The sequence below is a fragment of the Poecilia latipinna genome, unplaced genomic scaffold (genome assembly GCF_001443285.1).
Source record: "Poecilia latipinna isolate Pla-1442-1.1 unplaced genomic scaffold, P_latipinna-1.0 Scaffold3114, whole genome shotgun sequence".
Taxonomy (NCBI): Eukaryota; Metazoa; Chordata; class Actinopteri; order Cyprinodontiformes; family Poeciliidae; genus Poecilia; species Poecilia latipinna.
The window spans coordinates 1-13,373 of NW_015115730.1; the positions used below are offsets into that span (position 1 = coordinate 1).

Genomic DNA, 13,373 nt, shown 5'->3' on the forward strand with positions numbered 1-13,373 from the left:
GCAGGACTTTCTTAAAGAAATGTGTGGGTAGGACATCCAGACAGCAGGAACTGGAGCTTAATTGACTTATAATTTCTTCTTGGGTTTTATAATTAAGTAGATGAAATTGGGTAATTTTTCCTGTATTTGTTTTGTTTGGGCACAGCATTGGTACTGGCTTTAGAGTGGATGTGCAGTTTAATCCTCTGATCTTTTGAATTTTCTCTGAAAAGAAACTGGAAAACTTGTTGCAGGCGACATTAGATTGAAATTCAGGTGGTTACGTCATAGGAGGGTTTGTGAGCCTGTCAACAGTAGCAAATAGAGCTTGAGCATTGTTAAGGTTTTTGTTTATGACATCTGCAAAGAAAGCCTTTCTTGCATGTTTTAGTGTTGTGTGATAGTTACGTAATCTTTCTTTATAGATGTCATAATAAACGTGCAGTTGAGTTTTACGCCATTTCCGTTCGGCCCTACGGCAGAGTTGTCTTGCAGATTTAACTGTTTCTGCATTTCTCCATGGAGATTTCTTCCCTCCAGACACAACCTTCACTTTAATGGGAGCAATGTAACCAATGATATCTGAAAGTTTGCACTGAAAATCATCTATCAACTTATCTACGTCATTATAGCTTAGGGACGAGGAAGAAGAGTAGATTTGAGGATGGCTGCAGCTGGACTGGTACCGGTACCGCACGGCTCCTTCTTAAAGTTTTGCTCAGAGATCCAGGATGATCAGTCTGGATTAATCTAAACATTAATAAACCATCAACATTTCTCAGCAGATCTATATGATGATCAGTCGCTCCCTCTGAATCCTTCCATTGACGATGTTCTCCATCACAGCCAAAGCTCCACAATTACACAGCTCACCTTCGCGCAGCTACTTATATATGTGTGATTGTTTACACACCTTAATCACCTTAAAAATAATCAAACCTGTTTGGAGTTAATCTGCTGATCCAACCCTGTTTTCTTCTTTTAGTGAGAATGAAATTACCTCATGGATGCATGCCATACACTTCAGCGCACAGACCAATGCGTTACATCTTTATGAGACAAAAACTGAGGAAAAGTACTATTTACATTGGAGTGAGGTTTTCACATCTTTTTAATTTTATTGTCTTTATTTTGTGTGTGTATTATGTTATTGTCTGAGGATAAATGTTGTTCAGATTCACTGTTAATATTGAAACAATAAAATGTTAAAATCATGAAAAAACATCGGGTTTGAAACTTCTTGGTCTAAATAACTGAATGTAGTCAGACTTCAGTGTACTTAGGTGAGTTTTGACGCTTTGTAGTTTGATATAGTTCACAGAAAAAAAATTGCATGACTGCCGCAGATTTTCACGTTAGGGAAAAAGTGTGCGTATATTTACACAAACTTTGACGCAAAGTAAATTTTTATACATGCCGACTTGTGCGTAAAATATGGCGCCGCACATTTTTTGTGCGCAAACCGCTTTATGCATGCGGCCCCAGTTCTTTGTATGAGAAATATTTCAGTGTTTTTTTTGGTGTTGAATCCTAAAACATAAAATATGTGTGTGTATAAATGTGTGTGTATGTATATATTAGGGGTTGAACGACTTTATATTAAGGTCGATTACAAGTTCGAGTATCATGTTGTAATCTACAACATGATAAAAGTCAAGTCGACGTTGACTAGTTGCGGTGACATGACATTGACGGAAGGCGCAAGATGCTTCACAACAACTTAGAGGCTTTATCAGCTATATTCACAGCTAATATTGATTAAAAGCCCTGCTTGTACTAAGTCTGTTATGCAAAATTAAAAGAACAAGAAACAGAACATTATCCCGGACTTCTTCGTGAGCAGCTGAGAAAAGTCCGGAGAATAGTTGCACAAAGTGGGTCTGACATATATATATATATATATTTTAAACACCGGCTGATACTGATTATCGCTGGATATCAGTATCCATATAAGTATCGCTGGATACAATGGTGCTTTTGGAACATCACAAACCAAACTTATTATGAACGGATCCCATTTGGCTATAGTTGAATTCAGCACTGCCACCTGCTGCTCCTCTGCCCCGATGCGCAGCAGGACGCTCTGCTGACTCAGCAGCAGCTCTGACTTTGTGGGATGAACCAACATGCAGATGGTGGCAGAGATGGCCTCTATCAGATTCTCAGATTGAAGACTGAACTTTGTTTCCAGATGTTGTTAAACAGTATTTTTAGAAGAGCATAAAACTGCCAGGTTAGAAGCTTCGATACTCAGGGTGACACTGATCAGTTGGATGGATAAAAAAGCCTGACATCATGCAGCATTCTGCATGATGTCAGTTTCTCTCTGGAAAATTATTTACGTTTTTATACAACTTGAACTATCTGAGGAACTTGCCTAGTTTATCTTTCATTTTCTTTGAAAAATCAGTTTTGTCAGGTGATTAGAACTAGTTGACTGGCCCTGAGAAAAGTCATTGCAGAGTAAGGAATCGACTAGTCGAGTAGTTGGTGCAACCCCTAGTGTGTGTATATATAAATATGTATGTGTGTATATATGTATATGTATGTATGTTAACTGTGTTTTTCTCTCTACATATGGACTGTAATATACTGCTGTCATGTTTAGTAGCCTTCTCCTCTGACTGTGTTGCTATTCAACTGACTGACTTGGCAGTTACAAGGGAGAGGGCATTGTCAGCGGCACCCCTGAGAACGTATGGGAATGTCTCAAACCAGATCCCAATGGGCTCCGAGTCAAGTGGGACAGCAACGTCAAAAAGTTTGAGCTTCTTGAACAGATCAAGGAGGTGTGTGTTCTTTCTCACTCAGACTCTCTAATTTTTATAGTCATTTGACTTTTAGGGAAGCATGTGTTTGTAACATTCTTTTCATTTTAAACAAAAGCCAATTCAATTTATTTACGTAGCAACAGTTTACGACAAATATAGCACTTTATAAAAGAAATGATTTCAATTTAATCATGCACACTCTAACTTATGTTATCAAACTGTATAGTAAAATCAATTACTCAGGTTTCCGTGTAGACCCATTCACTTACAGCATCTGCTCTTCCTAGATGAGTGTGAACCCACAGCAAAATATAGCTAACATTGTGTTGTTGACTTTACAGCCATCCCTTATACAGAGCATGCATGTTGTGACAGTGGAGAGGAAAATCTCACTTAATGGCATTTAAATGATTGCTTAATAAATAGGCAGTTTGATTCAGTTTTATTTATATAGCACCAATTAACAATAGATGCCATCTGGAGGCACTTTACAAAAAAAAATTCAATTCAATTACACATAAATTCCAGTGGATACTAGTTATCAAACAGCACAGTATGCTCAATAAATTATTCAAAGTAAATTCAAAAGTTTCTATCTAAGGAAACCCAGAAGAGTCATTGATTTGCAGCATTAACTCCTCCTGGACAAGAACGTAGCGCTTGCATTGTGTTGTTGAATTTGCATCAATCCCATGTACTAAAGTATCCCATCATGTAGCGACAGTGGAGAGGAAAAACTCCTGTTTAACAGGAAGAAATCGTCAGCAGAACCTGGCTTTATACAAGTGGCAATCTTCCACGACAGACTGGGGGTTTGAAAAGACACTCCAGAATTCACAGGAAGAAACGGATGAACTGATGTGGCAACAGTTAGACTTTGTATTTGAATAACTTTGACTATTTATCCAATCTATTTAAGCCAAAGCACATAATGGCAACAACAAATCAATATGTCTGCCAGTTTGTGAGTCCATTTCTTTGTCTTCCATTTTTGTGCAGGATATTTCCATCTGCCGGACAGTCACACCCTCAGCCGCTATGGGTATCATAGCTCCACGTGACTTTGTAGATGTTATTTTAGTTAAGCAATATGAAGATGGCAGTATTTCATCTAATGGTGCGTAATTTAATGTCTTCTTGGTTGTTTAGGGTTTTTTTATTCTTAGTCGTTCTTACTCTGTTGAAATTAGTTACATTTTTGTATATAATGTGTATTGTATATTGATTTTTTTTGTATCTCTTCACAAAGTGCTCAACTCTTGCTCAGATGATGATAGTTCATGCGACGGTCGCCATTTGTGTGTGTGTTGGCAAGATTTTGCAAAAACAAGCATATTTTGTTAGCATTGGTCATAAAGCCATATAATTGTGTCAGTTTGACGTGGATTTTAATCCTTTTTATTTAACATTCAACAGCGACCAATGTGATTCATCCTAGTTGTCCTCCCCATCCTGGCTATGTGAGAGGATTTAACCATGCATGTGGCTGCATTTGTATCCCCATCTCAGGGTGAGATTACCAATATGGACACACACACACATATGTGTAGCTTATTTTATTTTTTTACTTGTTCAATTTCTCTTTCTTTGTGTGAAATAATTTTCAGGGAGCCCAGCAAAACTCAAGTGTCCAGTTTCTTCCAGACAGACCTGGGTGGCCTCCTTCCACGCTCTGTGGTTGACTCATTTTTCCCATCTAGCATGACCGAGTTCTACAGCAACCTGGCCAAAGCTGTAAAATCTCTTAAGGACATTTGAGACAAAGAGCAACCAAGTTTTCCCCCACTGTATTATAAGCCTGGTGGGCTGCCAGGCTTTACTTGCCCCCCACCAGGCCAAGCATTGATGTTTTTCTTACAAAAAAATAATCGCTTTTATATTTTTTTATACCCCACATAAAGCAAAAATAGTAAAGATGCTTTGCTCAGCTCAGCAAAGTATCTTTGTTGGTCTGAGCTTTTCACCAACAGAACAGAATCATTCCTAAAAGGGATTTATGCATTGAATAGGGCATGAAGCTGCCAATGTGCACCATTCGCACCGCTGGCGCCTGTTGGCCGCCTACTGCGCTGCTGCAGCTGAATCTATCAAGTTTACCTCGTCGCAGATTGCGCGCCCTGCATTTCACTCAAACTAGATGTTTTGGCAGGTGTTTTTTTTCTGAGAAGCTTAACCTGCATTTATAACAACCCCCTGTGAGGAATCATGTTTCTTTGGAGAATACTTCAGTAAGGTAGGAGTCAAGTTTGAAAGTCACCACTCTGTTTGCACTAGCTCAATGTGCAACATAAATGTAACCTATAGTTCGACTTTCAGATGTGGGTGCAGTGGAGTGACAATGATATATCTTTGTGTGGCATGTGCGTTTCCATCTCACACATGCTGGCCCAGCGCTGGGCCACATATATTAGCTGCGCTGATAAAGCTTATATATGTGTTCCTCGGTGAGGCAGTGCGATAGTGGTAAAGGCCATGGAGGAGCTGTTGCGTTCTCCTCAGTCATGCAGCATGATGGTCTTTTTGTTCGTTTTCTGTCTTATGCAACCACACAATGCATCAAACTGCACCATATCAAATGCTGTTCCGGTCAGTCAGAAGTGCTGTGCGCAACTGTGCAGAGATCAGAAAAACTCATCTCATAATGCCCGGACTACCAAAACAAAAAGTCTCTGTGGCGCTTATTATAAACTCAACATACACAAACTAGAACAGCTTTGTCTCTACTAGAGCGACAAATTTAATCTCTCCATTTGACCCTCTGTATCCAGCAGAGAGGTGCGGCGTGCAGTGGATTTAGCTCATCATGCAGGGTACTGCATCACTAACGGCATTGCAGAACAGATTTAGTAAAATGTGGGAGAGGGGCATAGTTTAACTGGTTGAGTTTAAAAGCAATCAGTGATAATTGTAATTTGCTGAGATATTTTTGTGATCAAACAGAGCTCAAACTCAAGATTAAACTCAGAATGAGATTGTAGCTATGGTAACAAAATGATCTACCTATGAAGATTGTTCTTTGCATGTCTTCAAAGTAAACTTAGCAGCTCCTTAAAATCTCAGTTAAATGTTAAACAATTTAAAAAGTACAGATAAATTTTAATTTATCTGTGCTGAAAGCATTAAATTTAACAGCATTGTCATTCTCAACCATCAAATGTTAAAATTCTACATCTGTATTTTGTGCTAAAATGTTAACATTTATGGCTCCTCTGGAGATCTTGGGGGGCCTTCAGCAGCTGCTGAGTTCATTCATGCGTTGGGCCGGTTCTAAATATGATCAGTATTTAGTCAGGTATGCAAAAAAATGCATGTTTATTTTATAGTATTTTTTTTTTTGTTTTCAAAATTATAGTTGTGTGTTTAAGTATTGTTGACAATGTCTTCCAAAAACATACAAAATTTGGTAACACTTTGACAGTGTGAATAAGACTGTCATGACACTGTTATAAACATGATATAACGCATGTCATGAACATGAATAAGTCTTCATGAATATTTATGACTGTTGTCATAAAGTGTCATTTGGTAAATTATGACACTTTGAATACAAAGTTGACATTATTCAAAATGTCTTTGACAACTTGACATTAACCAAGAAATCATGATCCGTCATAAATTTGTTATAAAAGTATTACCGATTTCTGACACGAATGCAGCTTGTGAGTGACAGATATCGACAGCAATCGACACTTTGCATTTTCAGTATCTCACGACTCACGAGAGTCGAAATCTGTCGATTGAGGAATCCCAGGAGGGGGGAGTGGAGGTGTCAACGACTCTACTTAGCATAGAATAGCCTAGCATATCCAAAGGCGCTTCAGCAGACCCACGTGGATTCTCAGTCATTGGATGAAAAACAATGACATCACAGTTCATCACTGACATGTGATTGGTTGGTTGATGTGTGCCCATTGAACAGCACTTATGTCTTTATAAATAAACCTCACCCCAATCATTAATATTTTTAATGTTGTATTTTTTTAAAAATAACATAAAAAATAAATGATGTATTAAAATATATTCATTTGATATTGCTTATATGCAACATGTTCATATATCAGGAACATAAGAGGCACATAAGTTTTTTCTTTTCTTTATTTCATTTTATTTTTTTTACTGTTTGCACACAAAACAAGACATAAATGCTTGTCCATTTCAGAATGTTAGGGTTCTGTTAATACAGAACAGACAATCATTATGAGCTACAGGCATCTATTAGTCATTATGAAACTACAGTGAAATTGTTTGGCAACTCCCAGCTTAGTATGCACACATAAGACATTAAAACTAAAAAAAACACATTAATACATTCTTACAAAAAATAAAAACTTTAATGAAAAAGAGAAAACACTTGGAAACAATTGGAAGAAAAAATAATTAAAAGCAGTTGGTAATAAATAGTAAAACATAGTTCAACAAACTCTGAGGCAGATAATTTGCTTTGATGGATTTTAATAAATCACAGTAGTTTAATCATTCAAGGAATTGTGACATCTCTAGATTAGTAATAAATCTTACCTGCATCTTTATTTAGCTACATCCAGATGACTGGCAGTAGGTCCTGGATGCAGCTGGAAAACATTTTTGTGCATTGTCAATACATAGCATAATTACATTATGTACATAAATTGACGCATAAAATATCATCAACATTCTAAAATAGTAGATACACACACACAGTTGCATCTCTGTCCTCATCACGGACATCAGGACGTTCCTGAAGAGTCTGATTGACACAAATGTGACTCCTATTCTGTGGAGTCTGTGGAAATAAATGTAAAATTAAAAAAAATATTGTAGCAAATATATCGTTTTCTCAAAAATACATAAGTTAAAATTATTCTCAACCAACCATTATACAGTCGGGAATCAACACAGTGACTGTAATAATACATACCGACTTCATGACTCCGTCCTCATATCCGTCCTCCATCCGCCATGTTGATCTCTACTGCTTGCCACAGTCTGCCTTGCTGTACTGCGTTATAACAAAATAAATAAAATAACCGGAAGATCAGTTTTCCTTACAAATATGCGAGTGTTCACTATTGCCTAAATGTGAAATCATAACAAAGCACCTCGCCTTGCTGCACGTGCTCGCTATTCATAAAAGCTTTCTTACCATGAGTTCGGCCTTGTTGGACCGCCGCGGTGTCATCTCTTGTTTTCCGCCGGAACAATTGCTTGATATCAAAACGATACTGAAAAGGTAACTCATTGAAATAGGACTTTTTCCACCATTTCACACAACGCACGGGCATTTTCTTTCATGTTGGGTCTCGCAGTAGCACTTGTTAGCACCGGTGCAAATCTTCCTCTGGAGTTTAATGGTGGCTGCCTGACCAACTATGAAAGCGCATTACTGCCACCAACTGGACTGGAGTGTTAAATGAAAGTTGACAGAAGAAAAATACATTCGAAAAGTTATTTTTTCAAAAGTTGCGTGACAGTATATTTTATTTTTATTATAATTAATTGCTAAAATGTTTTTAAATGTATAGATGTTTATTTACTAAATTCTACTTTGAGCTGTCTCCTTTTTAGTTTATAAAGAATATGATTCATAATCCGTGAGTTATATTTAGTGCTTAACTAACAAAACTTTAAAAAAAGAATACAAATGTTTATACCCTATCAGAAGGTATCGCATACTTTCAACCATTTTGTTCTTCAATTTAAACTTGAGAGTTAAGCAACTGAATACTGATAAATCATCTGTAGTTTCTTAAGTCCTGTATTGTGATGTGGAACGGTGTCACTACCACTCCAATATAGCATGACTCTGGGTCTTTAAAGCAATCAGTGAACATTAACATTAGTTTGAATATTATTCACAAAAATACTTTATGTACAATGAACCACTCTGGAACATGTTTTTTTATTATTATTTTTGATTAAGTTGTGCAATTCCTCCCATCACAAGATAAATCTTCAGATAGGAGGAATGTCAAAGTAAGATCACGTTTCACAAAAGTCTATTGTATGTAATCATGCATATTCTTCTTTTATATCATCAATTCAACCAAAACTAAGTTTTTCAGTGCTCCTAACACACATGCAATGTATATTTTAATGGATAACATGGATTGTTTTAATATTCTTTCTCCAAACATACTTCTTTATGGTGAACAGAAGGTAAAAAGGGTTAGCTACAAAATAAATAAGAGTCAAAAGGCGGTGCTCAACAGTTGATTTGCATTTGCATGGCACTCAGCAACTTCATTTAAATACGAAAACCTCTGCTAGGCACAAGGGGAGGGAGGTGATAGGGGAACACAGCATTTTTGACCACTTTTGGCAGTGCTTGACTCTGACAAAAACCTCTTGCCGAAAGCCCTCAATCTCCATGCGCACGGCAGAACAAGGTGTCAATAGCTGCCGAAAATCCCATTTTTCGTCCTGTGGGAAGACTTCAGAGGTATCTTACTTTTGATAGAGTGAAAGAATTATATATAGATAATAGTGTTTTGCACCTCTGCAAGCTTTACTGGCGATTGTAATAGCATAATATAATAAATTTATAATTATATGATAGTTTTATTTTTAAGGTAGCGCTCTTGTCTCAGAAAATCTAAATCAATGTAAGGGAATAACTACAACTTTTTAAGATTTACAAAATCTCAGTTAGCCTTCATAGAGTGGGCTGAACCGCAGTATTATACCAAGCTAATATTAGCTGGCATTTCACTGGTGGACATAAATACAGTATAGTAAAATTTTATTCACAAAATATAAACAATAATATGTTCATCTTACTTGTGAAAAGGTAATGCATCAATATTCCGTCTATTTGATCAAAACAATCTTGCAGTGCTGAGGTGTCTTCCGCTGTTTTGTTTTAGACAAGTAGAAGGGACGACTACTTCAAGATGGCCGCCAAATTTCATGTGTCTGAGCAACCGATGTGGAGTCTATGTTGGGAACTGGGGTTTTGGGTCTTTGTGGGGAGTCTCTTTTGTTTGCTGCTTCCTTCATCATCCACTAGATGCCAAGAGGCTGCTCATACTTGGAGGGTGGGCCGGCTGTCTGGAGTCAGCACACCTGTGATCAATCTACCTCATCATTCTAGGAGTATATGAGGAGCGGCCTGCCAGCACGTCAGTGCCTGAGTGTTTGCCTGTTATGGTACTCTGTGCCCCTCTGAGTCTAGTCTCAGAGTTTCCAATGATTATCTCTTGTAACACCTACCTGTTGCTTTCCTCTCAGGTGATCTTACCCACTGCTTGTTCGAGTCCATCTCCTTCTTAGCTTCAGATTCTCTGACAATTCCTCCTTTCACGGCTGGCTATCAGACCGCTCCTTGCTCCTCTTCACAAGAACTTACCCGTCTACCCTCCACTGCAACCCTCGTCCATCCATTTCCAAAGAGCACCCAGTCAAGACCAAACACTGGAATCACGGTCATCTTCAGAACTCCATGCAAAGACGCCAAATCGCCAGAGATCACAGTACTTCTCCCCCTGGTGGAAACTCGTCTTCCATTTCTCAGAATCCGATCAGTCTGGTTTACCATCAACTTACCTGTTCCCTCCAATTACCCTCAGTGTTCTGACAATCCTGGCTTCCCACCCACAGGACAAGAAGCACACATCTCAGAGTTTAATCTTTGTTCAAAATAAACTTTATTTATCTGATTTCTTAGTCTCCTGTTTTTCTGTACGTGGATCAAAATACTTGAACCCAACATGACAGAACACTCAGGCCAACAGTCAGACCTCACAGAAGCTTTCAGGAGGACTATGGCAGAGCAACACTCACTAATCCAAACCCATGATTCTGTTTTACAAGTTCTTTGTGATAGCCAAACCGAAACAAATCACCATCTTAACGAACTAATTCAGAGGTGTCAAACTCCAGTCCCCAAAGGCCAGTGTCCTGCAGTTTTTAAATGTGCCATAGGTACAATGAATGAAATGGCTTAATTACCTCCTCTTTGTGTAGATAAGTTCTCCAGAGCCTTGCTAATGACCTATTTATTCTATTCAGGTGTGGTGCAGCAGAGACACATCTAAAAGTTGCAGGACACCGGCCCTTGAGGACTAGAGTTTGACACCTCTAATTTGTTACAAAGCTCTCTCCAACAAACCTCCACTTCCGCTTCCTCTCCAGAAACACCGGTCAACTCTATGTCTTCAGATATCCATTTACCTACTCCAGAGAAGTTCTTGGGTGATATTAATCATTGTGGTGGTTTTCTTCAGTGCTCTCTAGTATACAATCATTTCGCTTTTGAAATTACATACGACAGAGCTTTAGATTGGGCAGAAGCAAGATTCCCTACTCCTGCTAATTTTGGTTGCACTTCCCATGACTTTTTGAAGAGGTTTAAGCAGATTTTTAGCCAAGAACCTGATGAAACATCCAATTCCCATGAGTTATGGACAATCAAACAAGAGCAGAGATCGGTGGTAGATTTCGCCATCAATTTTAGAATTAAAGCGGGAGCGTCAGGCTGGAATGTATCTGCTTTAAAAAGTGCATATTTTCAAGCACTCAGCAAATTTTTAAAAGATGAACTAGAAACTCTGGATGAACCTGCAACACTAAAAGGATTAATTAGTTTAACAATTCGGCTAGATAACAGGATATGTGATTGAGCGAAGGAAAGAAATAAGAGGAGTACATCTGTCAGATTGTTGTCTCCTACTACATTTATTCACCTTCGCAGAGCCAGACTGAACTGGAGCCCATGCAACTTGGTCACACACGTTTAACGCCTGAAGCAAGACTGAAGAGAATGACTTCCCGTCTCTGTCTCTACTGTGGTTCACCCGATCACTTCATCGCTCTTTGCCCAGTTCGACCGAAAGCTATAGATGCGAGGAGACTGGCAGGGCACTTGTGTGAAAATAAGACTCCTCACCTTCTGATACCACCTGCCTTGTTCCATAAAGCCCATCTCTCTTCACTTCTCTCTGTCCATTATGATCAAATCTGGGTGTGAACAGAACCTCACTGATTCAACTCTCATTCAACAGATGTCCATAGAAGCAGTTCCACTTACCGTGCCACTCTGTGTCTCCGCCTTGGATGGCAAGGCGCTATCCCAGATCACCCACAAGACTCAGTTAATCATCTCCGGTAACCATAGAGAACAAATCACCTTTTACATATTTCTCACAGTCAACTCACCCTTAGTCTTAGGTTTTGATTGGCTACAGAAACATAATCCCCACAATAACTGGTCTGAAATGCAAAGGGAATCTTGGTCACTTAACTGTTATTCCACTTGTCTCCACTTGGCAGTTCCACCAGGTCCATCCCCAGCAGTCGATAAAGAGCCAAACCCACCTGATCTTATGCTCATCCTAGAGGATTATCATGATTTGGCTCTGGTATTCAGTAAATCAAAACCTCTCTCTCTTCCACCTCATCACCCATGTGACCTTCTTGCAGGAGCCCCGTTACCCACCAGCTGTTTGAATAACAGCTCCCGTCCAGAATGTGAGACCCTGGGAAAATACATAAGACTCTCTCTTCGCAGGCATAATTTGTGCCTCTTTATCTCCTCTTGGTGCTGGATTCTTTTGTGGGGAAGAAAGAAGGCTCATTAAGACCATGCATTGACTACAGAGGTTTAAATCAAATAACTGTCAAAAACAAATACTCTCTGCCTCTTCTCTCCTCAGCTTCAGAACCAGTTCACGGTGCAACAATCTTCACCAATCTTCACCAATCTTGACTTCAGGAACGCATATCAGCAATTCCGCATCAGCAAGGGGGACGAATGGAAGACGTCATTCAAAACACCCATAGGACTCTTCGAGTATCTCGTCATGCCTTTTGGCTTATCCAGTGCTCCTGCATTTTTTCAAGCTCCTGTTAATGATGTGCTGAGAGACTTTCTTAACATTTTTGTATTTGTTAGATGATATTTTGATCTATTCCAAGATCAAAATATCATCTGAATATGATGATATTCAGATGATATCATCTGATGATATTCAGATGATATCATCTGAATATCAGATGATATCAGAAGTTCTTGTGTTCAGCAAGAAGTTCAGCAACTTCTTGCTGAACACAAAAAACATGTCCGCCTCATCCTACAACTCCTTTTGGAGAATAAACTGTATGTCAAAGCTGAGAAATGCAAGTTTCACCGACCATCAGTCACATTCCTGGGTTTCATACTTGAGGGCGGACAGGTAAGACCCACATAGGAAAAAATCAAGGCTGTTTTGGACTGGCCCATTCCTGAAATGCGTAAACAGCTTCAAAAGTTCCTCAGATTTGTCAACTTCTACCGACGATTCATTCGGAACTACAGTTGAACCGCATTACCACTCACAGCTCTTAATTCCAACAAGACACCATTCAGTTGGACACCTGAAGCAGAATGCAACTATGATGTGGGTGATGGAGAACTCCTCACTATTAAACTTGCCTTGGAGGAGTGGCGGCACTGGTTGGAGGGCGCAGAACATCCTGTGCTGGTCTGGACAGACCATAAGAACCTTTCTTACGTCCAATCAGCCAAAAAACTCAACCCCTGTCAATTCCGCTGGTTATTATTATTCTTCATGTTTAATTTGTCCATTTCCTATTGCCCCGGTTCCAGAAATATCAAACCTGAAGCCCTTTCCCGACTCTATTCTCCTGATGACTCACAAAAGGGCCCTG

The 13,373-nt window shown here is 39.0% G+C and overlaps 1 protein-coding gene and 1 long non-coding RNA gene across 4 annotated transcripts; one reads left to right on the top strand and one right to left on the bottom strand.

Annotated features, from left to right (window-relative positions):
• Nucleotides 1–2,627: 2,627 nt before the first annotated feature.
• stard5 (StAR related lipid transfer domain containing 5) lies at nucleotides 2,628–5,718 on the top strand (the record flags this gene model as incomplete). Its single annotated transcript, XM_015022838.1, has 4 exons — nucleotides 2,628–2,768; nucleotides 3,750–3,867; nucleotides 4,167–4,260; nucleotides 4,358–5,718. Coding segments are annotated over 4 exons (504 nt in total), but the record flags the coding sequence as incomplete, so codon positions are not given.
• A 1,561-nt stretch (nucleotides 5,719–7,279) lies between these two features.
• On the bottom strand, nucleotides 7,280–8,179 carry LOC106940177 (uncharacterized). Of its 3 annotated transcripts, XR_001423024.1 has the most exons (4): nucleotides 7,873–8,179; nucleotides 7,648–7,728; nucleotides 7,425–7,512; nucleotides 7,280–7,321 (listed from the first exon to the last, which is right to left on the bottom strand). It is a non-coding gene; the product is annotated as an uncharacterized LOC106940177 (long non-coding RNA). The 3 variants fall into 3 exon arrangements; XR_001423022.1 differs by having other exon boundaries at nucleotides 7,648–8,179; XR_001423023.1 differs by having other exon boundaries at nucleotides 7,603–8,179.
• Nucleotides 8,180–13,373: the final 5,194 nt, after the last annotated feature.